The sequence below is a fragment of the Rhopilema esculentum genome, chromosome 13, assembly GCF_057945365.1.
Source record: "Rhopilema esculentum isolate cy_ngs chromosome 13, ASM5794536v1, whole genome shotgun sequence".
In the NCBI taxonomy this organism is placed as follows: Eukaryota; Metazoa; Cnidaria; class Scyphozoa; order Rhizostomeae; family Rhizostomatidae; genus Rhopilema; species Rhopilema esculentum.
Genome location: NC_142827.1, coordinates 11,342,497 through 11,369,986, shown reverse-complemented (window position 1 = coordinate 11,369,986; position 27,490 = coordinate 11,342,497). Strand labels below are relative to the sequence as shown.

Below are 27,490 nucleotides of genomic sequence, written 5' to 3'. Positions count from 1 at the left end.
CCTCAGGCTGTTTGAGGATAGATAACTATACACTTAATTGTAGGCACAAATACGATAAAAGGCAAGTCATTTCGATTACATATCATTTAAAAATATCCAATTATTTACCCCGAAGAGCTAAACTTTTAAAATTTCAAAATTCTGAAAAAAGGTTGTTAACAGTGATTACATCTGATATAAAAATATTTTAACATCAGAGCACTTTAAAAATAAAAGCGAACAGAACAACTGAACAAGTAACTAAACAAAACTATTTTCTCTATTTTAAGTGTAAAATAGTCTCACTATCAGGATAAAACCCCACTTTCTGATATTAAATGATTCAAGATACGTCAAAGTTAAAGTTCTTGCTGATTACAAGTTGTCTCTTTTTCAACAATGCGTGTTGAACTTTCTTCCACCTGCAAAATAAAGCAGAACATATCAATTTAGGGAAAACTAGGTTTCGCATTCATACAGGAGAAAATTGCTGAGTAAATAATGGAAGTAAGCAATTTGAGACGAGGATACCAAAGCAACCAAGCAAAGAACTTATCAAGGAAGGTTCTGGCTCTATAGGTTGAATCACTGACGCCAATAGCTTCTCCTATAGCTACACTTGTATTTTATGTAAGTACTAGAAATCGAGGTTCAGGCTGGCTGTTGGAATTGGCTTTTCGCTAATATTGTTCCAAAACACTGAGGCTAAACTTGTAATTAAAGATTTAAGACTAGAAAAAGGTTTTCGCTAGTCAACGTCGAGATTTGCAAGCAAAATACTGTACACACAAATTGGTACACACTGTATATGCATACTGTACACACATATTGGTACACACTGTATATGCATACTGTACACACATATTGGTACACACTGTCTATGCATACTGTACACACATATTGGTACACACTCTATATGCATACTGTTCACACATATTGGTACACACTGTATATGTATACTGTACAAACATATTGGTACACACTCTATATGCATACTGTTCACACATATTGGTACACACTGTATATGTATACTGTACAAACATATTGGTACACACTGTATATGCATACTGTTCACACATATTGGTACACACTGTATATGCATACTGTACACACATATTGGTACACACTGTATATGCATACTGTTCACACATATTGGTACACACTGTATATGTATACTGTACAAACATATTGGTACACACTCTATATGCATACTGTTCACACATATTGGTACACACTGTATATGTATACTGTACAAACATATTGGTACACACTGTATAGGCATACTGTTCACACATATTGGTACACACTGTATAGGCATACTGTTCACACATATTGGTACACACTGTATAGGCATACTGTTCACACATATTGGTACACACTGTATATGCATACTGTACACACATATTGGTACACACTGTATATGCATACTGTTCACACATATTGGTACACACTGTATAGGCATACTGTTCACACATATTGGTACACACTGTATATGCATACTGTTCACACATATTGGTACACACTGTATATGTATACTGTACAAACATATTGGTACACACTCTATATGCATACTGTTCACACATATTGGTACACACTGTATATGTATACTGTACAAACATATTGGTACACACTGTATATGCATACTGTTCACACATATTGGTACACACTGTATATGCATACTGTTCACACATATTGGTACACACTGTATAGGCATACTGTTCACACGTATTGGTACACACTGTATATGCATACTGTTCACACATATTGGTACACACTGTATATGCATACTGTTCACACATATTGGTACACACTGTATAGGCATACTGTTCACACATATTGGTACACACTGTATATGCATACTGTTCACACATATTGGTACACACTGTATATGTATACTGTACAAACATATTGGTACACACTGTATAGGCATACTGTTCACACATATTGGTACACACTGTATAGGCATACTGTTCACACATATTGGTACACACTGTATAGGCATACTGTTCACACATATTGGTACACACTGTATATGCATACTGTTCACACATATTGGTACACACTGTATATGTATACTGTACAAACATATTGGTACACACTCTATATGCATACTGTTCACACATATTGGTACACACTGTATATGTATACTGTACAAACATATTGGTACACACTGTATATGCATACTGTTCACACATATTGGTACACACTGTATAGGCATACTGTTCACACATATTGGTACACACTGTATAGGCATACTGTTCACACATATTGGTACACACTGTATAGGCATACTGTTCACACATATTGGTACACACTGTATATGCATACTGTTCACACATATTGGTACACACTGTATAGGCATACTGTTCACACATATTGGTACACACTGTATAGGCATACTGTTCACACATATTGGTACACACTGTATATGTATACTGTACACACATATTGGTACACACTGTATATGCATACTGTTCACACATATTGGTACACACTGTATAGGCATACTGTTCACACATATTGGTACACACTGTATAGGCATACTGTTCACACATATTGGTACACACTGTATATGCATACTGTTCACACATATTGGTACACACTGTATATGCATACTGTTCACACATATTGGTACACACTGTATATGCATACTGTTCACACATATTGGTACACACTGTATAGGCATACTGTACACACATATTGGTACACACTGTATATGCATACTGTTCACACATATTGGTACACACTGTATATGCATACTGTTCACACATATTGGTACACACTGTATATGCATACTGTTCACACATATTGGTACACACTGTATATGCATACTGTTCACACATATTGGTACACACTGTATATGCATACTGTTCACACATATTGGTACACACTGTATAGGCATACTGTTCACACATATTGGTACACACTCTATATGCATACTGTTCACACATATTGGTACACACTGTATATGCATACTGTTCACACATATTGGTACACACTGTATAGGCATACTGTTCACACATATTGGTACACACTGTATAGGCATACTGTTCACACATATTGGTACACACTCTATATGCATACTGTTCACACATATTGGTACACACTGTATATGCATACTGTTCACACATATTGGTACACACTGTATAGGCATACTGTTCACACATATTGGTACACACTGTATAGGCATACTGTTCACACATATTGGTACACACTGTATATGCATACTGTTCACACATATTGGTACACACTGTATAGGCATACTGTTCACACATATTGGTACACACTGTATAGGCATACTGTTCACACATATTGGTACACACTGTATAGGCATACTGTTCACACATATTGGTACACACTGTATAGGCATACTGTTCACACATATTGGTACACACTGTATATGCATACTGTTCACACATATTGGTACACACTGTATAGGCATACTGTTCACACATATTGGTACACACTGTATATGCATACTGTTCACACATATTGGTACACACTGTATAGGCATACTGTTCACACATATTGGTACACACTGTATATGCATACTGTTCACACATATTGGTACACACTGTATAGGCATACTGTTCACACGTATTGGTACACACTGTATATGCATACTGTTCACACATATTGGTACACACTGTATAGGCATACTGTTCACACATATTGGTACACACTGTATATGTATACTGTACAAACATATTGGTACACACTGTATATGCATACTGTTCACACATATTGGTACACACTGTATAGGCATACTGTTCACACATATTGGTACACACTGTATAGGCATACTGTTCACACATATTGGTACACACTGTATATGCATACTGTTCACACATATTGGTACACACTGTATATGCATACTGTTCACACATATTGGTACACACTGTATAGGCATACTGTTCACACATATTGGTACACACTGTATATGCATACTGTTCACACATATTGGTACACACTGTATATGCATACTGTTCACACATATTGGTACACACTGTATATGCATACTGTTCACACATATTGGTACACACTGTATATGCATACTGTTCACACATATTGGTACACACTGTATAGGCATACTGTTCACACATATTGGTACACACTGTATAGGCATACTGTTCACACATATTGGTACACACTGTATAGGCATACTGTTCACACATATTGGTACACACTGTATATGCATACTGTTCACACATATTGGTACACACTGTATAGGCATACTGTTCACACATATTGGTACACACTGTATAGGCATACTGTTCACACATATTGGTACACACTGTATAGGCATACTGTTCACACATATTGGTACACACTGTATAGGCATACTGTTCACACATATTGGTACACACTGTATATGCATACTGTTCACACATATTGGTACACACTGTATATGCATACTGTACACACATATTGGTACACACTGTATATGCATACTGTTCACACATATTGGTACACACTGTATAGGCATACTGTTCACACATATTGGTACACACTGTATAGGCATACTGTTCACACATATTGGTACACACTGTATAGGCATACTGTACACACATATTGGTACACACTGTATATGCATACTGTTCACACATATTGGTACACACTGTATAGGCATACTGTTCACACATATTGGTACACACTGTATATGCATACTGTTCACACATATTGGTACACACTGTATATGCATACTGTTCACACATATTGGTACACACTGTATAGGCATACTGTTCACACATATTGGTACACACTGTATATGTATACTGTACAAACATATTGGTACACACTGTATATGCATACTGTTCACACATATTGGTACACACTGTATAGGCATACTGTTCACACATATTGGTACACACTGTATAGGCATACTGTTCACACATATTGGTACACACTGTATATGCATACTGTTCACACATATTGGTACACACTGTATAGGCATACTGTTCACACATATTGGTACACACTGTATATGTATACTGTACAAACATATTGGTACACACTGTATATGCATACTGTTCACACATATTGGTACACACTGTATAGGCATACTGTTCACACATATTGGTACACACTGTATAGGCATACTGTTCACACATATTGGTACACACTGTATAGGCATACTGTTCACACATATTGGTACACACTGTATATGTATACTGTTCACACATATTGGTACACACTCTATATGCATACTGTTCACACATATTGGTACACACTGTATATGTATACTGTACAAACATATTGGTACACACTGTATATGCATACTGTACACACATATTGGTACACACTGTATAGGCATACTGTTCACACATATTGGTACACACTGTATATGCATACTGTACAAACATATTGGTACACACTGTATAGGCATACTGTTCACACGTATTGGTACACACTGTATATGCATACTGTTCACACATATTGGTACACACTGTATAGGCATACTGTTCACACATATTGGTACACACTGTATAGGCATACTGTTCACACGTATTGGTACACACTGTATATGCATACCTCTATGAAATCGGTGGTTTGCACTGGTAAACCTTTTTGATTTTCTTTTGCCTGTCACCATTTCGAAATCATCGTAATTGTCATCATCTCTGAAGCTGTAATCTCCATCATTGTTATAATTCTCATCGTCATTTTCTAAAATATAAAATAACAAAATATTGACGCAAGACTGTGTCAAAAGCGGGAAAGAAGGGAATGAGATTTCTGGTTATGTTTAAATAAGTATTCATACAATACTCTATGTTGTAAGAAATTTCAGTTTTTTGCGCTCTGTGGCACTGCGTTGCCTTCCCTTGTGCTAACTCAAGGAGGGACTAACCCACAAAGAAAACGGGAAATGTCAGGGGAGACTTCTCCTTTGGGACATTAGGTAAGCTTTGTTGGGTAAGATGTGAGTGAGATGATGGGATTGATAGCGTATCTTTCAAGAAAATCGAAAATGTTTGCAATCGTCTAATGTTTGACAATTATCTTGGATCACACGTGAAACGTTAAAAGCGTTGATATGCTCACAGCATAAACCTTTAATCAAAACCAAAGATCAAAATCATAAATCGTCGCGTTGCACTGTATTTCGTATAGCTTTTGTCTTGTGTGCATTGTGTTCATTGATTAGTGTTGATTTGTGCTGCGTTGTGTTGCGTTGTGTTCTGTTTTTTGTGTTGTTGTGTTGTAGAGTATTATGTTATAGATCAATGTGCAGATGTATCTGACTATTCCGTGTAATGCTTGCTGTGTTGTGTTGTGTTTTGTTGTGTTGTGTTGTGTTGTGTTGTGTTGTGTTGTGTTGTGTTGTGTTGTGTTGTGTTGTGTTGTGTTGTGTTGTGTTGTGTTGTGTAGTTGTGTTGTTGTGTTGTATTGTGTGTTTTGTTGCGTCATTGTTTCCATTTGGTTTAATCGATTCAATATAAAAAGTGCAAACTAATTCTGCTTATAATACCAGCTTACCTTCTGAGCGGCGAAACTTTTCCAAAAGCTTAAAATGAGACCTCTGCAAAGCAGTTACACATTCCTTGAGCTTTGGCAACTCCTTCCACTGATGCAATTTTTCTATAGAATTTTCTTCCATTGAAACCTCAGCAATGCGCTTGGAGAGATTAGTAGAAATATTTGGTAAGGTACTGACTTTCTGCCCTTGGATTTCCAGATCCAATAGATCATCAGCTTTGTTCAACCAAACAACCGAAACGGACTGTTTGTACGAAATGTACTTGTCATAGTCAGCTGCGTGTCTTTCGTGAAGTTGATCGCTGAGTATGTGCTGATCCACATCTTTTCTTGAACTGAAACGAATTCCACATGGTACGCATTTCAGGTCTAGAAAGTACTTGGAAAAATGTTCCTCAGCCTTCTCCAGTTCCCCACTTCCACCAAAAGCCTTCTCATAATTCGGTCTAACTCTTCTCCACCATGACTGAATCTTTCGGGCAGCATCATTTTGTCGGGTTCGCCTTTCTTCGCTTGCTTTCACTTGTGCTGATGGGTCCCTCAATGCCAGTGTTTGGTCTTCATATGAAACTTCGCGCATTAGGATTTTCGTCTCATTGTGTTCTGCAGCCGGTACGCATTTCAGATCTACAAAGTACTTGGAACAATGTTCCTCAGCCTGCTCCAGTTTCTCACTTCCACCAAAAGCCTTCTCATTATTCGGTCCAACTCTTCTCCACCATGACTGAATCTTTCGGGCAGCATCATTATCTCGGGTTCGCCTTTCTTCGATTGCTTTCACTTGTGCTGATGGGTCCCTCAATGCCAGTGTTTGGTCTTCATATGAAACTTCGCGCATTAGGATTTTCGTCTCATTGTGTTCTGCAGCCGTCGATATAACTGTAAAATCATCAGTCCGATCAGCTATAAAACAGATTTGAAATTTAAAATTTTAACAAATAAATGTTCAATAAATTTTAGAAATGATAAATCTTTTTTTGCCTCTCCTGAAGTTAAACCAGTCTAGCTCTCAAAATGAATGTCATTGTACGCTATATCGCAAATCATCTTTTTTTTATAAAGGGTTAACCATTATCTAATATGCATTTCTTTACCTCGCGATGCCTTGGTATCGTCGGCAAGGGGCTTGGAGACAACCGCTGCATCTGAAGTATTCCTTGAGAAAATTGTCTGCTCTGTGGCTGCATCGATGACTTTCGTATTCTGCAGAAGATCTTGATTTACTTCCGCAACATTGTTCGATTGATGTTCTTTTGATGTTCCCATAGTGGTTGCTTCTTGTCTGAAACGTGGGGGCTTGATCTCTTCTTTTTGCAAAAATCTTCGTTCCTTGGAGGCGATATTTTCTACTTTTCTTTGTTTTGGTGTATACAGATCACAGATCATTCTCCAATTGAAGTTCATCAACTCGCTACCAAACTTTTCTGTAGTTTCACTTAGTAGCTTATAGGCATTATCTTGTGAGCAAAGGGCAGCATTTTTCAGGGAGATTGTTACTCGATCCTCTGTTGTTTCAGCGTTTGATGTAACGGACATCAGTTTCCGCCATAATGATTTCAGACCTTCTTCCAGCTTTGCGACATCTCGGTAACCGTTCTCAATCGATGAAATCAGCTCCTCGTTTGCAAGCAGAACCAGAACAAGAATTAAAAACTGTTGTGAGTCTCCTGATTCTACTGATGTTCGGCCAAAGGCTTGCGAAAATAGGTCAAGCTTGCCTGATTTGGTCGTAAGAATGAAATCTATCAACCACTTCACCAGGGAAATTACATACGATCTTCCCTTTTGAACGGAGACATACTCAATACTATCCCAGACTGAATAATTTGGCTTATTACAGGATTCATAAATCCCGCACCAGAACTGAAGCCCCTCGATATAAAAGGCCGGGATGTAAATCCACGTCCTTTTCCTGTTTGTAGACGATGTTCTGCATAGTGAGATAAGTGACAGCGTCAAACTGAACTCCAGCAGGGACAAACAGTTCTTGAGCGTGGGCATAATCACGTGTTTAGTCACCAGCAATGGCAAAGCACGTCGCAGCAAGTAATGAATCGACTCGATTAAGGCCCCTTCACTATGCAACCATTGCCAGCTTTCCATAAATATGGTATGGAAGCATTCGATCCGGTGTTCCCTGTTGTTGCGTAGACCAGGCTCATCGATTGGTACCGTCTCCTTATAACGCTGCTTGATATCTTCACTAATAGCATCTACTTCATACTGAATAAAGTTCAGCCTTGCAAAGTTAGACATGGTGAAGGTCTCGAGAAAAATGTTCACGTCTTTGTACTTTTTGTCACCACGAAACATCATCTTCAGGCACCACTGAATCTGTTCTTTTACAAATGGCATATCCGGCAGTGAGTTGACTAGCTGAAGCCCTGTGAATTTGGATACATTTAAATACTTGTATAAGGCAATGATTTCCTGGTAAAGCTCTTTGCAGGTTTTCACCATCTCCATTTCTGCATTGTACATACTTAACCATTGATGGTTATTAACTTTACTCTCAAGATATTTACTTTTCACAAGTGAAGTGATGTGTTTCCTTATGAGGCCTTGCAACTGTATGAGAGAGAAGTATAGATTTAATCTCTGCTGGGCGAATTCACCATCTGGGATCAGGTGCATCATTTGGCAATTGGCATGGGAAGTTCCTTGCAAGAACTGGCTGCAGAAAGATAACCTCTCTAGTTCTGACTCGTAAAACTGGAAAAGCTTGGCCGCTATATCCTCAACATAGAGGAAAAGAGCAGATATGAGGTCAAGAGTGCCATTTTCTTCATCCAAGTTATCAAACCACTTAATCGCCTCTAATTCGGCTGGTGAGCCAAGAATCTGTAAACGAAACTGTATCTTGGATTTATTGACGCGAAATTCGAAGGTAGCTCCATCTCGGGCAACCTTAACAATGCCAAAAAATTGTTGCACCAACTTAAATACTTCAGCTGCTTTCTTGGACACATGAATGTTTGCAAGTTGGCGAAACATCTTGTCCAGGGACTCTATAATTACATCACTATCAATCTTGCCCTCTTCAAGAAGCAGCCCGTGACATAAAAGCACACCAATATTATTGTCATTCTTTCTGTAAACATCGGCGGCCTCTATGAGAGACTTTGATCGGTCTTCAGACACCAGCCCATTGAGAAAATGGCAGTCTGCAAGATTTGTGTCATCCTTTGGCAGGTAGTTAACAGCATAATCTACAAACTGCTTTACCTGCTTATACTTCTGTTGTTGTAAATTTGCAGATATTGCTTGCCCTATGTCGTTCCAAATACTACGTGCCTGCTCTAGGTAGCAAATCCCCCTTGTCGTATCTTCCTTTGAGCAGTCTGCAGCCTTAAGATGTTCTCCATTTTGGATGTAAATCTCCGCAGCCTCTTCACCTCTTCCGTTTTCAATGAGTACCTCCAACTCAATATCTCTGCATCCACGCTTCCTCCGCAGGTACTCCAACTGACTCTCAAGTGGCAGCTCTTTAAGATATCCCTTCAGATTGTCGAAATCACGCTTTTTTGCACAGATATCTGCCGCTTCTTTCACAACTTTCTCCACACTCAGAGTGCTTCGAGGGGGCTTGAGCACCATCCCATTATTATTACTTCTTTTTGTTTCAAACCTCTTGAGAACTTGAATGCATTCCTGGTATTTCTCTTTTTTGTACAAAATGTCCGCAGCACTTCTGTAATCCCCGATGACTTCGTAGCACTCGCTGGCTTTCACTGCGCTGGCTTTCACTGCGCTGTTGTCTTTCGGCGAATCTGATGCTTTGGCGTAATACTTCCCAGCATCCAAGTACTGCAACATAAAAGTATTGGGGTCGTGTTTATAAAAAGCTTTCCAAAATTTATACCAAGATACCATTTTGATAGAATTATCTACATTTGGAGATAAATAAACGTGATTTCTCCAACCTATTTCACATTCTTCCAGCATGGATTCAAAATCAGATTAAATAAACATTAAACTTATCATGTTGTTATGAAAATATAAATGGAGGCATCTGCATTTTAAATTGCTACAACAATTTTTATTAGGCATATCATGAGCTTCATACCTTCCCGAGAGAGAAAAGCAAATCTCCCAACAGTTTCCATTCTTTGGCGTTCCTTAAGCAAATGATTGCTTCTTCCGCCATACCGCATTCGAGGTACATTGCTGTGGCCGCGAGATACTCTGTGTAAACGCTTTTTAGCGACCCTGTTCTACTTTCACGCCAATCCATACCCATTTTATAAGATTTCATTGCTTGGAGGTGTGCGCTGCATTTTCTCAACATAAGCTTATCTTCTGTTTTGGCAAAGCATTTGTATGCAACACTCCACAACTCCTTCTTGTAGAAATACTCGCCTCTCTTTTCCCAATCGGTAATGGACGATTTCACGGCAAACATTCCATTCTCTTGACTAGAATCACTCTGATTTTCATCCAGTTTCAGGGTATTAGCAAGGCCCTGTTTTTTGAAAAAACTGAACATTGGTGCCCTTTTTTCTCTGTCTTCGTCATAGATCCAGACATTCACTCTGGCGCGAGTTAAAGCAGTATACAGCTGTTTTAGCTCAGAATTCAAAATTTTGTGCTTGTTATAATCGAACTCTAACGGGCGACTTTCCAAAGCTAGATCGCTTTCCGTCATGCTGACAACCCCACTGGATTTCGCATTTCCGTTTTCTTCTGACTCCTTTCCTTTGGTGCTTTCAGGTACCACGTAAGTGTTAATAACACGCCATTCTTTCCCTGCCTATGGAATATAGATCGAAAAAGCCTTTACAAACCGATTCATTGAATTGTAGCAACAATAGGGTATTGCAGTATCTAAAATAGTCGATCAAAAATTGTCAAACTTGTGATTTTGCAGAGGATTTTCCTTTCACTTGAGTCTATACCGTTCATTAAACACATAGCTACGTACTACACATGAAATAACACCATCTCCTCATTTGTTTTTCAAAATTTTCCTTTCCTCCTCTTTTTAAAACTTAGTTTTTTTTAATCAAAGGTTTAGCCTGCTAAGGTTTAATCAAATTGTTTGATGATGGAATTCCTTAATCGATTTTCATACGTGAAAGTTATTTTGAACACGGGAAATCACTGAAATTGTAGATTAACCCACAAATTTCATCATGAAATTTTTAAGCCTAAAGAAAAATTTACAGCGGAAAAACCAAATTTACAAAAAAGGAGTAAAAAATCATCTTGAATTAAGAAGCGTTCTTGCCTGGGAATCATTGAAGAAGTTGTATAACAGCACGTCATCGAACTCCAGTCCCTTTGCTTCATAAATAGTCAAGACGAGGGCATCAGTCAGCTCTTCTGGTAGCTTGTCTTTGCTAGCTTCTGATGCTACCAAGACAACTTGATGCGCACCAAACTCAATGGGTGATGTTTTGCGACGGTTTCCTCTCAGCATCAAGGCGAGGTCACCAAAGTCGCTCGTTTCCAAGATCACTGGTTTAGGCCCATCAAATAAGCCAACATCGTCTCTAAGGTGGTCAAAGGACTCTGGGAAAAAGAAGTGCAGTAGTTTGACTATACTTGAGGCTAGGTTTAGAATCCCTTTGTGAGATCTGTAGTTGAACGTTAGCTGGTGGACTCTGTCTGGAACTTGAATCGGGTATTTCTTGACACTGCCAAGGGCCTCTTTTGCATTGAGAAATAACGAAATGAGGTCACTGAACCTGAAGGTGACTCCTCTCATTATGCTTTGTGCTGTGTCGCCGGTAAAAAAGAGCCGATTGGGGTCCTGGCAGCAGCGAATCAATGTGAAAAGCTCAGCTTCAGTGAAGTCTTGTGTTTCATCAACATAGATTTCATCAAATAGCCACGGCTGGATTGGGTTTTTGCTGAGTCTTTTGTACACGTTAAACAGGAAGTCAAACTCATCGAACAGATTTCGGTCTCTGCATATCCTCTGGTACTTTGCAAACATCTTGTAAATTATATCTCGATTGCCAGTAAAACTTGGTGCTTTTTTTCGTCCAATTGACTCATACTGCTCTTTCGTCAGACAACCACTGGGCGACGTCAGTGACGCAAAAGAGCCTTTAATGAACGAGCAAAACTCCGTCCAAACAAGAGACGGGTGATAGCTTGAAACAGTCTTCTTCTCAATCAAAGGCCATACCTCATTAGCAAAAATCAAATACGACACCTCCCGCTTCACACTGTTGACTTGACGCATGCTCTTTGGACGTTTATCCTTGACGGGTGCAATCGATTCATCGTCATTCTCAACATCAGAGTCTTCATCTTCACTTTCCGAATCAAGTTTAGGTAGGAAAGCCAGATGACTTTCTTTTTCACCCCAACCAGCAACTTGTGTCAGCAGTTTACCATCGCTGTCGCGTGCAAAAAACGGCTTTCCTGGCAAGGTAGCATCAAGAGCTAGCAACAAGTCTCTAGAGCCTAGAAACAGCGGGTATGACAAATGGTGGATTTTATTTAGATTCTCAATTGCAACCTCATTTTGAAAAGAAACGTGGTCTATTGAGACTGGCAGGCCACTGCAGAGTTCTTTGAAATTCTTTCTCACTTCATGACAAAGAACTTTGTTTTTGGTAACAAAAAGCTGCCGCAAATGACGATAGCGCTCATTTTCATGATCCTCTACCAAACTGGGGCTGCTCCTTTCATCACCAACGTCAGAAGGACCTTCAGTTACCGGATGGGCAGATGATTTTGTTTCGATGGTCTCTGATTCTACATCCTCATCGGCGTAAATCGACGGATTGGCAGCTCGTGCAGCCGCTAAGGCACACATGCAGATCCCCATACAACCACATGACATAACACGCTCCTCTGATCTAGAGACTTTACGAGGTGAGGCCGCCATGTCATTTTCATTCTTCGCAATGTCTTCCTTTTCTTCTGATTCCACGTTTACTAATCTCTGCAAAATAGGAATGTGCGGTCCAGCAGTGACAGCATTTTCCCAGTAGGTCTTGAATTTGCTCCAAAGGCGGTAGACACAGCATGTTGTCTTGCCTGTACCACTTCTGCCCAAGAGTAAAATAGATGAGAGTGGGACAGGGTTTAGCCTGATGATACAGTATTCTAATTCGCTGACTTGAAATGGAAAGTCAAAGTCCTGCTCACAGTTTTGCAGAACACTTTTTGCCATTGCGCTTGACAGTGCGTAGAATTTCAAGATGTGATATTCGTCATCATTGGGGCTTGCAGACGGGAAGAATGTAAAATTACGCAAAGACTTTTGTTTGCTGCGCTCTGCAGATATAACCTCGACACAATTTCGAGATTTGTACAAATTCGGCAGGCGAATATTTTCACTTGTTTCTGTCACACTCTTGACTTCAACTTTGGTCAGTTTCTTTTTGAATGAGCAAGACTTACCACGAATGCGAGATTCCGCAACCCGGTTAATCATAGTGGCTACTTCATCATGGTCCACTGTGAAGTCCCACAATCTGATGACATCTGCGTACACAAACTGGCTGTTACCCTGGACATTTTTTCCTTGATCAAGGCTTCGTCGTTCTGAAAATGCAATCGCTTCTTCCCAAATCATCCTCGCTGCCTTTGTCACTTTGCATTTGTACAATCGAATTCCTACGACAAAAAAATACAAAGTTATGCTTTTATTTCAAAAAGGACAAGAGTTTGCGCTACGAACAGAATTTCCTGCCATGCTGTCTGATACAAGCAAGAAAATGCTGTGCAACACCAAAAAATGATTTATCGTAAAGAGGGGTGACTATGCAGAAGTCAATCATATCATAACTGATACGATATTTAAAAAATTTCAAGCAATGCTTACATGAAACGTGACAGGGCACAACTTTATTTCATGATTATTTATTTCAAATTTAAAATCTTTGTCAACCAGGAGTTTGTGCAATGGGATAAAATTTTTCGGCGCAATTAAAAAAATAGACAAAACAAAGTTTACAACTCAAATATAATGCTTAAGTGACAGAAAAAAAGACAATTTTCAGAAGATTTGGTACTTGCCTGAGGAGCACCAGGCTCCTTCCAGCTTGATGGCCAACGACTTGCGCCACTCTCCAGATGCCAGCAATTTGATCTTGATTAGTAGCTTTTTCTTCAATGTTTCTGCCAGCTTCGGATTCTTCAATTTTTTCCAAAATTCCGACGTGCATTGGACATCCCATGGCAGGCCTTCGAATACATTTAACTGTTTGAAATCATTATTCGTTTCAAAGTCTTGGTCTTCGTCGTCATACCCACAAGCCAGGAGCGAATCCCTACCACTGTATTCATTGCCGTTTGCTGATGGTCGTGACCCAGCACTTTGTATTGCAGCAGGTTTTTCCTCATTGACAGGTCTGTTTTCACCGACCGGCTTTTCATCAACAACTTCCCCGTCCTTTCTAACTGGCTCGTTACCAGCAACCAATTTGGTGTCCACGACAGGCCGTTCTTCTGGGACGGGTTTATCTTTAATGACATGGATAACGTCAGACTCTGGCTTTTTCTCAACAGCCTCCATTTTGAAACTCCGAATGCAATCAGTAACGGTCTTTCTGCTTTGCTCATACAGAGAAGGGAGACTGGGCCCCGCTTTCATGACCAGTTGGTTATCTTCATTCGGGCCATGTACGGTCAACTTTTGCGTGTCGTCAGCTATTTGCAAACTGTTTATGCTTGTTGCCTCATTTCTAGGAATTTCACCTGGAAGGTCAAAATTTCTTACAGGTTTAAAAAGTCTTTCATCGTATTCAAAAATTCACCTTTTCATTGGTTTCTTGCCATTCTATAGAATTCCGATCCTCATTTATTCTGGTTCTCGTTTATCAAATTTTATCAAAAATCCTATTTTGAAAATGTCTTCCGGTTTCATAATACCTTCCGGCTATAGGAGAACAAAGAGCAAAACACCTCCCCTTTATCTCCACATTCATAGCATGTGATCTTAAATGTTTAGTTTTGCTCCCGCATTTCACGCCAATAAGAAAAAGCAGAAACATCTTCAAAAATACATAGCAGTTTTTCGCCTGAAATGTTTAAAAATGGCTGCCCACATTCAAATTTAAAGGCAGGAACAAAAACAAGATCTTATTTGCTATTTAGAAACCTAAGATACACTTAAATCAAGATCTAGGTGCTGTGTGCATGTCACAACCCACAATGGTTGTTAGTTAATAAATACTTAAATAACGTGTCTCCATAATTCTTAAAGCAAATCACGGAAAAAAAACTACCAAAGCTTTTACTATTTCATGATAGTGCATGCACTTGACCAAACACTTACTTGTGCTTGCTACAAGACTTTCTACGGGGGATTCCACGCTATTTTTGTTCTTTTTCTTCTTATTCTTTTTCCCACTGCGTCCATCCCTCTCGAATTCTTCAAGCAGAGTCACTCTCTTATCCGATACCAATTCACTTAACTGGCTTGGTTTCAACCCGTCCTTGTTTGTCTCTTTTGGGTCCACAGCAACTCGTTTGAGAACGAGGTTAATACAGCGGTATACGTTGTTTGAGTCCTCCATTTTCATTAAAACATGCAGAATGTTGTTGCCGTTGCCATCCTTAACACTGAAATCTTTTTTATCCACAACATTAGAAAGGATATCCAAAAGATCTGTTGGGGAAAACATTTGAAAAGAAAATTAAAATCGCTGAATGGCTTCTATGTAATATTCAGATTTTCTAGATATTCTGGAAAGCCTCTTTTCGTGACAACTGAAAAGTAAAAAGTTTTATTTTCTTTTAACACCAAAATTTCCCAAAGGAGGGTTTTTAGGTCAGCAGCTTTTTGATAGCCCGTTCTTTCTTGGGCTTGATTAAATGTTAACAAGAATGAACAGTTTTCAACATCAAGATCATCACAAATTTAGCATAAAAATCCAACTTTCTCTCTACTTACTGTATTCCAAGCAAAATCTAACAAACATAAACGAAGGCGGTTCATTTGGGATTGCTTTAATGTATCTGGAAAGATCAATATCCTGCTCTATCAGGAACATTAGAATTTCCCTTTGTTCTTCAGTGCGGGAGTCAGATTTAAGAAGGTGATTTAAAGGTTGGCTCGAATTTGCTCCACGGCTAATCAGGCATCGAATGAAATGGGGTGAGCAGTCTTTCTGCATCATTCTGACAACATCCACTGGACCGGCATTTGCGTAATCAGCATACTTAGATTCCTTGAAAATGTACCTAATGACATCAAAAGCGATTGGAGACTGTTCCTTAGCTAACTTGGCCACACAGTTGTTGATAGCATTAATGGAAATGTCACTTGGAAGTTTAAACTTCTGTCGCTCTTTCTCTGTATCTACGGAATACAAAACGGTCACAACTAACACGCAATTACATCGAAAGATACCATCTAATGGCAGTCCGTTTGCTGCTATGGAAGTCTGATAAGAATTCTTTCAATTTCTGCACTTGTGTTGATCTGCTATGACTCCTAAAAAAGCGCTTTTGAAAAAAATACGAACGGCACAAGAACGCTAGTTTATAAAAATAATTGTAACACTTAGTTTGCTATTAAAAAACACCTAACATGGCGGAACGCAACAAGGCCTAGGTAGCAGGCGATAAAATGATGGCACTGTGGAACTAGACTTGAATTTATAACTAGACAACTTCATTTTCTCGATTTTAACTTGACAGGAGCAACCTCTCCGTTCTCCGTGTATTCATTGCTCTCTAATCATACAAAATTAAAATTTTTCTTAAAAAAGTGTACAGAAAAGAACGTACCGATATCCAGAATATTCTTGAAAATGTGCACAAGTAAATTGGGCTGCTCTGTGACCGGCGAAAACTGAAAGCATTTCAGTAATGCATTGTGTGCCTCTTTGAATTGCTTCTGCTCTCGCTGAGCCACGGCAAGTCGGAGATAGCCCTGATATGGTACGATTTGCGCGTTAAAGATGGAAGTAGTGAGGAAGTCACAATAAGCACCACTTACAAGGAGCTCACAAGGGGACTTCAACGAAGCATACTGTACAATATAAGAAAATGCATAATTTTCTCGCAAGACGTGGGGGAAAAAGTTTCAGGAATTATAAAAGTCTTCAAATAAACTGTTCATAATGAATTAAGGAAAAATATAAGTTAGGTAAAAACGGAACTATATGACATCATTTCAACAAGTAGAATACCTTAGGCCACTGAGGACACAGCTCCACGCATGCCCTAGCATCCCGCACTGCATCTTCATTTTTTCCCAACAGCTGATTCATGTAGGCTCGATTTGAAAACAGATCACGTCTAAGGACAACGCCATTTTTTGGGGCAGCACTGAGTGCAAAGCTGTAAACCCTTTTAGCTTCAAGAGTTTTATTTTCCTTTGATAAGCAGTTTCCAAAGGATTTCATTTCTTTGGCAAAATGCTAGAGGAAAAAAATTGAGTACGATCAGAGTAAGGAAAGAGAAAGGTAACGCATGTGACTATCAGTATTGCAATAGGATGTATGCTATTATTGCTATGCTTTGTCTGTAGTATAAGCACATATCCAGTGCTTACATGGCAAAGTGCTTACATAGCAATAGAAAAGCAGCTATTGATCCTGCTTGCTATAACACGAATTAACACACACACTGAAGCTCAACAAAAAAATTTACAGACACAGGCAAGTCATTTAGGCTTGCATGCCGGAAAAAAGAGAAGACAAAGGATACCTCATCACTATGTGCATGGGCTTCTAAATAACTTGTGACGTTTTGAAGACACGACAATGCATCTTCTAATGCATTCGAATCACGTTTCATTTTGTAGAGAGTCAAATGCATATTGATGGCAACTGGCAAGAGTGTAACGTCATTTGGCAATGCCGGTGTTAGGATGGACAGCATCCAGAATCTCCCAAGGGCTTTATCTCGGTATTTTGCCAACTCTTGCTTTGCTTTGCATTCTTCTGATTTCCAAAATTGCTATGAAACAAAAATCACGTTTACTCTAACAGATAATAACTGACTAAGCTCGCGTTTATTCTGCATATGCCTTTATGAAAAATGCAAATCTCTATGATCTTAATCTTTTGAGGAAAATCACGCTCTGTTCGCGAACAAAAGTATGATATTGTGGGTAGTTAAACCAGGCAAATGTTTAAAAGGGCCATTTAAAGCCAGAAGAAAAGTAAAAGGGGAAATAAATTCAGTATTTTTTCTCTTTCCCCCCTTAATTGGGCTCAATAACCTACGCAACTTGACCGCTAGGAGTTCTTCATGTCTTTAGGAATGAATAGCAAAGCGGGCAAGCCAAACCTGCTATAACAAAGCTCTTATCGTGAGCCAGGCAGCAAAGGCATCCCTTCACATGTCATGTCAACGTACAAATAACTATCCAAAAACAAAAAATGTTTTGGCATTAAATTGTAATAGATATCAACTTGCTTGAGACCTTTGTCTTAGAGAGTTTGTCACACTAAACTTGCAGTGAAATGGAACAGACTATATAAGCCAAAAAACCCATCGAGCTACAAAAGAGAGTCAAACTCAAAAAAAGATCACCAAAAGGTTTTGCAAAGTTGATACAGTTGAGCTTGATGCAATATACCTATTTGGAATTATTTACCAGTCCATAAAGTGTTCTTCAGCCAGTCTCAGCAAACATTAATGTTTTGTGTTGATAAACAAATGCCTTGTGCATCGACTCTGAGAGATTGTTAAAAATTAAAAATTATGATGATATAAGCTGATGAACAGAGATATCTTACTTTATAGAAATTCTTTTCCAGATTCATGCATTCTTCAAACTTTTTCAACGCCTTTTCTCCATCATTCAATTTTACATAAACTTTAATGAAGCACTGATTAATTGCTTTATACAACTCTTTGGACTCTTTTGTCGGCAAATGGCTACACAGCTCGTATGCAGCAGCAAGATCTCTGACGGATGTACTGTAATCTTGCTTTGACTTCTTCTTCTTGCCCATTGTAAACAATACTTCACAGAATTCCTGCAAAACAATATTTTGCTTTATATTGAGAGGTTTCGGTATTTTTCAAATATTGATATAGATACAATTTAATAAAAACAGGTCAATATATTTCTTGCAATATATTTATCAAAATAAAGCTCAAATCGTTATAACAAAATCATTACATCATAATTATTATTCTTATGACTTGATTTGTTACTGTGACCATCTAAGAAGTTTAATAGATAAGGAGGTCTCCCAAGTGCTTCCTCGCTTTTATGTTCACGACATTGCCAAGGACGGCAAACGGTCATGACTGACAAGGTTAAAAGGGGGTCACCCTTCCATAATATGAAAAGTATGAAGAAAGCCATAGAGGGCCAAAAATTTACTTCAGGAAAGAAATTAAGGTGTGAGAAACGAAGTATTTGAAATTAACAATGTCAATGTATGAAATTAATAATGATATAAATCAAAAGGTCGGCGCTGAATAAATTAAATTTTTAACTAATGAATAAAAATGTCAATGCTGAAGAAATAATGCATGGCTGAGTCAAGGTTAAAGGAGTTTGAACTTCTGGTTTCATTAGGATCTTGACTTTCAGCTTTTGATTATAAATATCTCACAAGTAGTCCTATCGTCAAGGCTTAAGTTTTGTGTTGTTGTAAGTGCTGAAATTGTTTAGAAAAAGGCAAAAAGTATATCCTTGCATTTGCTATTTTTAGTTATCAATTTTGATATTTTCCATTATTTTCAAACTAAAAAGTCATCTTATAACTTCTATCAAACTTTCGGTTAGCTAAAAATTTGCAGTCGTGCAGCCATTGCTGCTTCAGCCAATGCACCAGTTTGGCTCACTTAGTATTTATCTATGGCAATTAAATAAATAATATCAAAACAAAGGCTGATACATACTTGTAAAATGTTGCTTCTCATTGGCAAAGAAAGAAAATCATGTACTATCTCGTTTAATTTGCTTGCAAGCCAAGTGGACGATTTTCTCTCTTTTTGGTAAATAGCTATATACAATCCAACTTCTGCTTTAAGAACGGATGGCCGATCAACTGCAACTACTCTAACTCCATGAAAAAACAATATTGCTTTTTGATAGTTTTCATCGCCTAAATGCTGAACTCCGGTTTGGAGCAAAACTTGAACATCACTCTGCAAAATGATATAAAAATTATTGAGAAATGGGAGAGCTAAGAAGAATTAGTTCGACATAGCAAGAAGTGGTCGTATGCGGACCCAAAAAATTGCTTACATTCGGAAAAAACCAAGGAGGAAAACTTCCAATTTCAAACACAATATTTTGTGATATGGAGTCAATAGATTGTGATGATGGAAAATTTGTAAAAGATATAGGAAATTGGGTAATGCGTCGTAAATAAACAACTATTTGTAAGTTTTCATTTCGCTTCGACACACAGGGCTTCTTCAAAACAACTGATTGCAACTTTGTTGATTGAAGCTTTGTTGATTGCAAGCAAACAGGGATGTTTATTCTTAATAAAACAATAACAGTTGTATTTCGTCAACACTTACACGGTCGATGAATTCTTTGTTAAGCCGCAAAGAAGATGGTACTAAATGAAAGACACGCACTGCTTCTTCAAATCTGCCCTCCTTAATATGTGCCTTTCCCAAATGCACTATTGCTAAAACCCGAACGTTTAAAAAATCATCTGATTCTGGAGCTAGTCCAATGCACTTTCCAAGCTGATAGATCGCTTCTTCAGTCTTGCCTGATTCCAATAGTTCGATACCATCGTTGAGCATAGTATCAAGAACATATTTCATATGAAAAAATCTCTGGATTTCACTTAAAAACATTCTTCGAATGCTTCAATCGCCTAAAAAAGAAAACTAATTTCAATAAACCAGATCTTATCAATCTAGTATATTCGCTCCGTTAAATATTATAATTTGCGTAAAATGAAGTTGGCTGTTATATTTTTTTTGTTGACAAGGGAAGACACATTCCATGCAATGCAAAACATAAAGTAAGGTAAACTGGGGCTTCTTGCAATCTTACAAATAAGTAAGCTTCTTGGTTTACAATGGACCTAAAGCTTCCCCCAAAATTCCCTCCAAATCTCTAAAGCGCGCCAAATTTAATTTAATTTTTTCACTGAACATTTGAAACTTTCCAGATGTCACTAACGTTTGTAGATGAGCAAACATAAAAGCATATCTGCTTCAAGTCTTTTCTTTCTCGCTTTTATGTTAAATATGTTCACAAGGTCGGCAAACAGTCATCACTGATAAAGTGAAAAAGGGGTCGCCCTTCCGTAATATGAGAAGTATGAAAAAATCCATCAAGGGCCCAAAAATTTACTTCAGGAAAGATATTAGGATGTGAGAAACGAAGTATTTGAAATTAACAATGTCAATATATGAAATTAGTAATGATATAAATCAAAAGGAATATGCTGAATGAATGAAATTTTTAACTAATGAATAAAAATGTCAATGCTGAAGAAATAATGCATGGCTGAGTCAAGGTTAAAGGAGTTTGAACTTCTGGTTTCATTAGGATCTTGACTTTCAGCCGGACAGAGCTACAGTTATTTGGGGTTTTTTTAACGTGCAGTTCTACTTAAAATGCGTAGCTCTAAAAGCTTTTTGTGCAGTTCTAAAAAAACTATGCAGTTTTAAAATGTTTGCAAAAAGGCATGTAAGGTTAAAGCTCCATTAAACCCTTGGGGGGGGGGCTTATTTGTTTTTTCAGTCCTAGAAGGGGTCTTAACAGAGAGGGGGACTAATTAATAATTCAAAGTACAAAATGATATAAAAATGTTATTTTACATCTTCTCTGCATGATTTTTAGCGAAAAAACTTTGCCGGCAGCCTATTTACATTAGTCAGTTATAATGTTTTCATCTTGATCAGAATAATTGGGATCAATTGATAACCCTGAAAAATCTTCTAAACAAACTTTTTCTCCTGGGATAACTTCGAAAGGACCAGCATCAAAACCCTTTAGACTTTATCTTATCGTCACTAGACCCGTCAAGAGACCCACTTAATGCGCATGGTTTTAATTGCTCTGTAAATTTCCTCATATTCTCATTGGATGGAAAGTACATTTCCAAGATATCCCTTCTCTTAATATTGTCCTCTTGCAGCGCGGGACACTTTCTTAGAAGAGCTTTGGCTGCACAAATGATTTTGGCATGGCAGGGAATGATGTCGATCCTTAAAACCAAAGGGACTGAAAAATTGGAAAACTTTTGAAAAGTATCATGTTGTGTCTGCAGGGAACAAACAAACCAAAAAGGCAGCCCGCCCAATAGTAGCCGGAAGTTGGGAGAGGGGCGCAGGGACGGATCCAGACAAAATTTGAAGGAGGGGCAGTTGGTGGTAGGGGCGCTGAAAAATTTTTAGAAATTGATAACGAGAGCAGGCTGTATGCAACAATTTCCGATCCAAACCACTGACAGAAGGCTCTCTATTTACGTTCTAAGAAAATTTTCACAATCATTGCTTCAAAGTAATGATATGTAGTCTGAGTATCTCTTATTAAAATTTATTTTATAATAGAAAAATTTTCCGCTGCTCCGCCATAGTGGCTCCAACTCTGCTAGTGTTTTTTGCAAAAGGGACTGATCTGAATGCTTTTTCCTTAGCGAGAAACCGAGGCCCAGAAAATTTGCCAATCTTGACTAAATTTCCAATTGGAGTTTGGCTGTATAGTTAGACAGTACTTTAATGAATGCACCTAGAATTCAATAGTACGTCTTTATTGCAAAAGGTAAGATGGATTCAGGGTTCTGCGGCCACTATGGTTGGCGGCAGAAAAAGTTTTGCTAATTTGAAATTCTGGAGGTAGCCTTAACATGGGTCTAGAATATTTACAACATCGACTGAGAACCAAAGATCCTAGGCAAAAAGCAATTAATCCTTCGCAATTATGCTCCATAGCTCTATTTTGTTTGATTAATGACATAAAGATTGGACAACTTTTAAGCTCAAAAAATTGAAAACTGTTTGAGTGAAGGCAAGAATTGGAGAACACAGTTTTGTGGATAGCCTTTGTTGTTTTTCAAAGAGTTATCTTTTAGCAAAAAAATTATCTATTTTTGGAATAAACAAGTTAACTTTGAGGTAATCCTTGAAGTCAATTAACAGATAGGTCTCAGAAAATTTTTCATCTGATTCTCATTCTTCAAAATGGGTGCACAACTTCCAAAAAGGGGCACCAGACTTGCTTCAACTTGATGAGGGAGGGGCAACTGCCCCTATAAGATATGGAGATAGATGCATATAAATTGAAACAAAAAATGCTATTCAATAAAAACTGTCCAATAGTGTGCGATTACTTGGTTACATGGCATTAATCATCGACCCTTCAAGCTTATTATATGCCTTATTCAGGCTTAAGAGTTAGGTTATAGAGCCCCTTCTCTTTGAGCATACCACTCAAACAACAAACTGGATCCCAAATCTCCTAATATCAGAAGATTGTATGACAGCTCCCAATGTAAGTAAGCTGACAATGGGTGTATAGTAAACAATTTTAATTTGACAATGGGTGTATAGTAAACAAAATTCAGATTCTACACCCTGGAAACTCAAAATACAAGGTATGTTTAATAAATGGGGCATGAACATGTGTACTGTCTAGTTGCCCATATTTGGGGGCACAACTACCCTAGAAAGGAATACAATAAACTGAAGCTTGAATAACAACTAATATAGGCTTGGAGAGTCCATTATCAATGTTTCATAACCAGAAATCAAATATTTAAAGAGCTTTATTAAAAGTTGTAAAAAACAAATTTTGGTTCAATTTTGGGACATATATATCAAATGTTGAATTCTACCCACTCCCCAAATCAACCAGTATCACCTTGTCTCATGAACTTCCTTCCATAGTGGTAATGCCCCCTTTCTTTCTTTGCTACTGGACTAATAAAAGTGTATAGTATTTTTAATATTGAATCAGGTTAAAAAATGCATTAGCTCATTAAACTCTCAGATGCTTAGGCTACAAAATCCTATAGAAAGCCTGGTAAGAAAAAAGCTGACTATCAGTGATAGCACCTGCAATCAGATATCAATCAAGACACCTTTAAACTTGTAAAGAGTTTAAAAAGCTTCACAATGTTAGCAAAGGTTCTTGTTTTTGTTGTTGAGAATTTATTTTAATTCAATGTAAAACAATTGCCATATATCACCTTTTCTTACTTGCTGTGGGTTTCTTGATAGAATCTCTAACTAAATATGGGATTATCATAGATGTGGGACTATCAGAGAGGCAGAATTAGTTTTTCAACATGATTTTAGAAAGCAGGCTTGAAATTTTGTCACAAGAAAAATTAAAGGAAGTAGTCTATATTTCAAAACTACAAAAATTTCAAAACCTGTATCTTTAAAAAACCTAAAAATAAACTGAAAATAATAACTGAACAAATGAAGATCAGAATTAATTTGTCAAAATATAGAGAAAAAGCTGGATTATGAGAGAGGCAGGAATATTGGAGAGATTGGGAATACAAGGGAGAATACAGTATCTAGCAGATCATTTCATATTTCTATAAAAACTTAGTACATGTCTTGCACAATACTGTCTCGATAACTTTCAATACTTTATTCTTTAAAAGAGTGGCAATTATGTATTATTAATCTTAAATTATTAGTGACCTGGCTTTAATTTTTATTGAACAAAGTCAGAAGCTTCAAAGTACCAACAGAAATAGAAGAGAGACTCGGAGGCATTTGTCAGAAAAATTAGAAATGAAAGGAATTGCCTTATCAATGTTGTTTAGTGTAAAACAAGGAAAATGTATCCAGTGAGTAGAGCAATATTGATAACACTACCATGCTAAGCATCACTGTAAAGAGTTTAGTGACATGAACAGACTAATATTTGCTTAACAATACCAGCAAAAATACTGAACTTAATCAAAAATTTTCAATGGCTCTAACCATGGTCAGATATAAAATTATAGGATGCAAATCTGTGAAACAGTCTGTGAAACAATTGGTTGCTATGTCATTAAATGTAATTTAAAGGCAGTACGTCGCGCCGTTCATTGGTTTATCGAAGCAAAGAACAAAATTTCTATTTCAGTGAGTTTTCATTTCGTATAAAAAAAACGCTTAATGATGCTAGCGATGTGTTGTTCTAATTTGTCACGCTTCTCTAATTTCGAGGACCCTCGAAATTCAACAAAATGAACAGCGCGACACACTGCCTTTAAGTGGAAAGAAGACAAAGAACTTAAACTTTTTTCCAATAAATGAGAATTCCCTGACACCATCATCAGAAATGGTGTTTTCTAAACTAAGAAATAAGATATAGGTGACAGAAAACAAACATTTAGTAAAATTCAAATCAATTACTATGATTTAGTACCTGTTCTCCAGGGAAAATCACAAGAGCACAAATGAGATCAGTTCTATACTTTCACAGAATGCAATCCATCACATTTACCAATCTGCTGAATCTGGAACAAGACTGATATAAGAAAATGTGGCAGACTTAAAAAATATCAAAGATAAAAAGATGTGAAATTCAAGTTACATGAAAGTATGAATTCACTATGTAAACAATTACAAAAGTTTCCCACACACTTTTTGTAACCAAATTCTAATAAATTGTAAATTAAGAAACAAATTAAAGAATAATAAACTAATAAATTGACTTAATATGTATACAATACAAATTACAAAACCAAGTTTAAGAATACAAAGATCCTTAGGAAAGGAAGCTGCAATGGTTGAACCCAGTGTCATTAAAAAAGTAGCAACAAAGTATCTTAGATGTAGCAAAGTATGCAAATTTCATCATGTAATACAAAGACAACTTCTGAGTAAATATGAAAGCAAGATATATGATAAGAATAATACAGTCTTGATACAAATAGAGGGGGAAAAGCTAAATAAACAATGCGATAAGAAGGAGAATGTTTATCGAGGTACCATAATCTTGCCACTGAAATGAGATATTTTTCAAACCTCTCTGGTTTACTTACCGATTCGGGCCTTCGGTAGAGTTGCAAAGTATTTTTCTTGCCGACGGCGCTCTCGCACCACTCGCAATTCCCTCTGAACTTTGTTAGTGCGGGTGGATTTGCTTTATGCGTTGCACAAAAAGTATTTCTAAGAAAACAACAAAAAGCTTACTTCCGATATCATAGGGTGTCTATAATCTAAAGTCAGGTTGTTGACAGCTGGCCAAAGATGGATTTGATATGCTAATAAGACTGCAGAACATGCAATAATATGTTGCTTACATAAAGGGTTGCAGCATCCCTTCCCTTAATAATTCCCCCCTTCCCCTCAACTGTACAATTGGTAACTGCTAAACCATATTGTATCACATAGAGCATTGAATTCTATCTGATTTTTTGAATTAACGTGTAAAAGTAGAAATAGGAATTGGAAGCAAAACATTGTCTCAGTCTGCTACACTACTTCCCCAATTCTTGTTCCGACGGCATGACCTTCGGCACATTTCAAGCGAGATTCAACATGTTTTCAAGACAGGGCACGTTGAAGTTAGCCTATTCGTCTATGAAATTTCTGACCGGAATTGAGACTTGAATTGTGAAACATTTATTGGGTTTATGAAGACACTGGACCTGGTGATCTCCTTACAACACACGTGGAAATGTTCTACCGTTAGTCCTACATGTTGGGGCTTGATTAAACTAACATGGGTATTTTGTAACCCGCTTGAATCACAGATCTGTTGTACATTAATGAAACCCAGATTACAGAAATTGCCTGAAATGTTAATACCTTACCTGCTACATCTTTAAATAATTGATATTAGCTGAAGCCGTTTCCTTCCCAATTTCCATCTTGGTATGTGTCGTTGTCGTGTACACACATTCTTGCAAACTCATCCGGTTCCGGATGCGTGAGATCAATTGTTCTATTGTTCCTTTTTATGCTTTTATCGTATCTAAAGCGGAAACTTTTCATTTTCAATCAACAATCTTACTTTTATATAGGTTATTTGTAACTTGCTGGCCTGAAAAAATTCAAGCAAAAAAGTTATTCAAAAGTTTATTAAAAGTAGATATTGTATCACCTCGAAGGAGGGGAACTGGGGCAAGGATAGTCGAAAGCTATTTTTATGCAAATTATTTGTGTTTTAATTGGCGAATAGGAATTAGTTGGAAGTAAAACAATAATCAATCAAAACTTCACTTTAATG

At 37.6% G+C, this 27,490-nt stretch overlaps 1 protein-coding gene across 8 annotated transcripts; it reads right to left on the bottom strand.

Moving 5' to 3' along the window:
• Positions 1-66: 66 nt before the first annotated feature.
• LOC135691969 (TPR and ankyrin repeat-containing protein 1) lies at positions 67-27,224 on the bottom strand. Of its 8 annotated transcripts, XM_089112254.1 has the most exons (19): positions 27,075-27,224; positions 26,301-26,427; positions 25,682-25,772; positions 24,173-24,231; positions 20,866-21,173; positions 20,236-20,484; positions 19,116-19,358; positions 18,079-18,330; positions 17,559-17,789; positions 17,155-17,299; positions 16,316-16,723; positions 15,698-16,030; positions 14,437-15,117; positions 11,687-14,034; positions 10,526-11,209; positions 7,554-10,266; positions 6,460-7,362; positions 5,544-5,646; positions 67-401 (listed from the first exon to the last, which is right to left on the bottom strand). In XM_089112254.1, exons 5-19 carry the CDS (start codon positions 21,151-21,153, stop codon positions 323-325), a joined length of 9,660 nt encoding a protein of 3,219 aa, XP_088968380.1. In that variant the 5' UTR covers positions 21,154-21,173; positions 24,173-24,231; positions 25,682-25,772; positions 26,301-26,427; positions 27,075-27,224; the 3' UTR covers positions 67-322. The 8 variants fall into 8 exon arrangements, with proteins under 8 accessions (XP_088968380.1, XP_088968381.1, XP_088968377.1 ...); XM_089112255.1 differs by having other exon boundaries at positions 20,866-24,231; positions 25,682-25,783; XM_089112251.1 differs by lacking the exon at positions 24,173-24,231 and having other exon boundaries at positions 25,682-25,783.
• Between the last annotated feature and the right edge of the window lie 266 nt (positions 27,225-27,490).

Bases quoted from the DNA above. Each gene is read 5' to 3' on its own strand.
- LOC135691969 (XM_089112252.1), bottom strand. From the start codon at position 21,153: ATGTTTTTAAGTGAAATCCAGAGATTTTTTCATATGAAATATGTTCTT. The intron at 14,035-14,436 runs GCAAGTACCAAA...TTTTTGTCGTAG, and splicing joins AGGAGCCTGGTGCTCCTCAG to GAATTCGATTGTACAAATGC. The intron at 11,210-11,686 runs GCAAGAACGCTT...TATATTCCATAG, and splicing joins ACTTCTTCAATGATTCCCAG to GCAGGGAAAGAATGGCGTGT.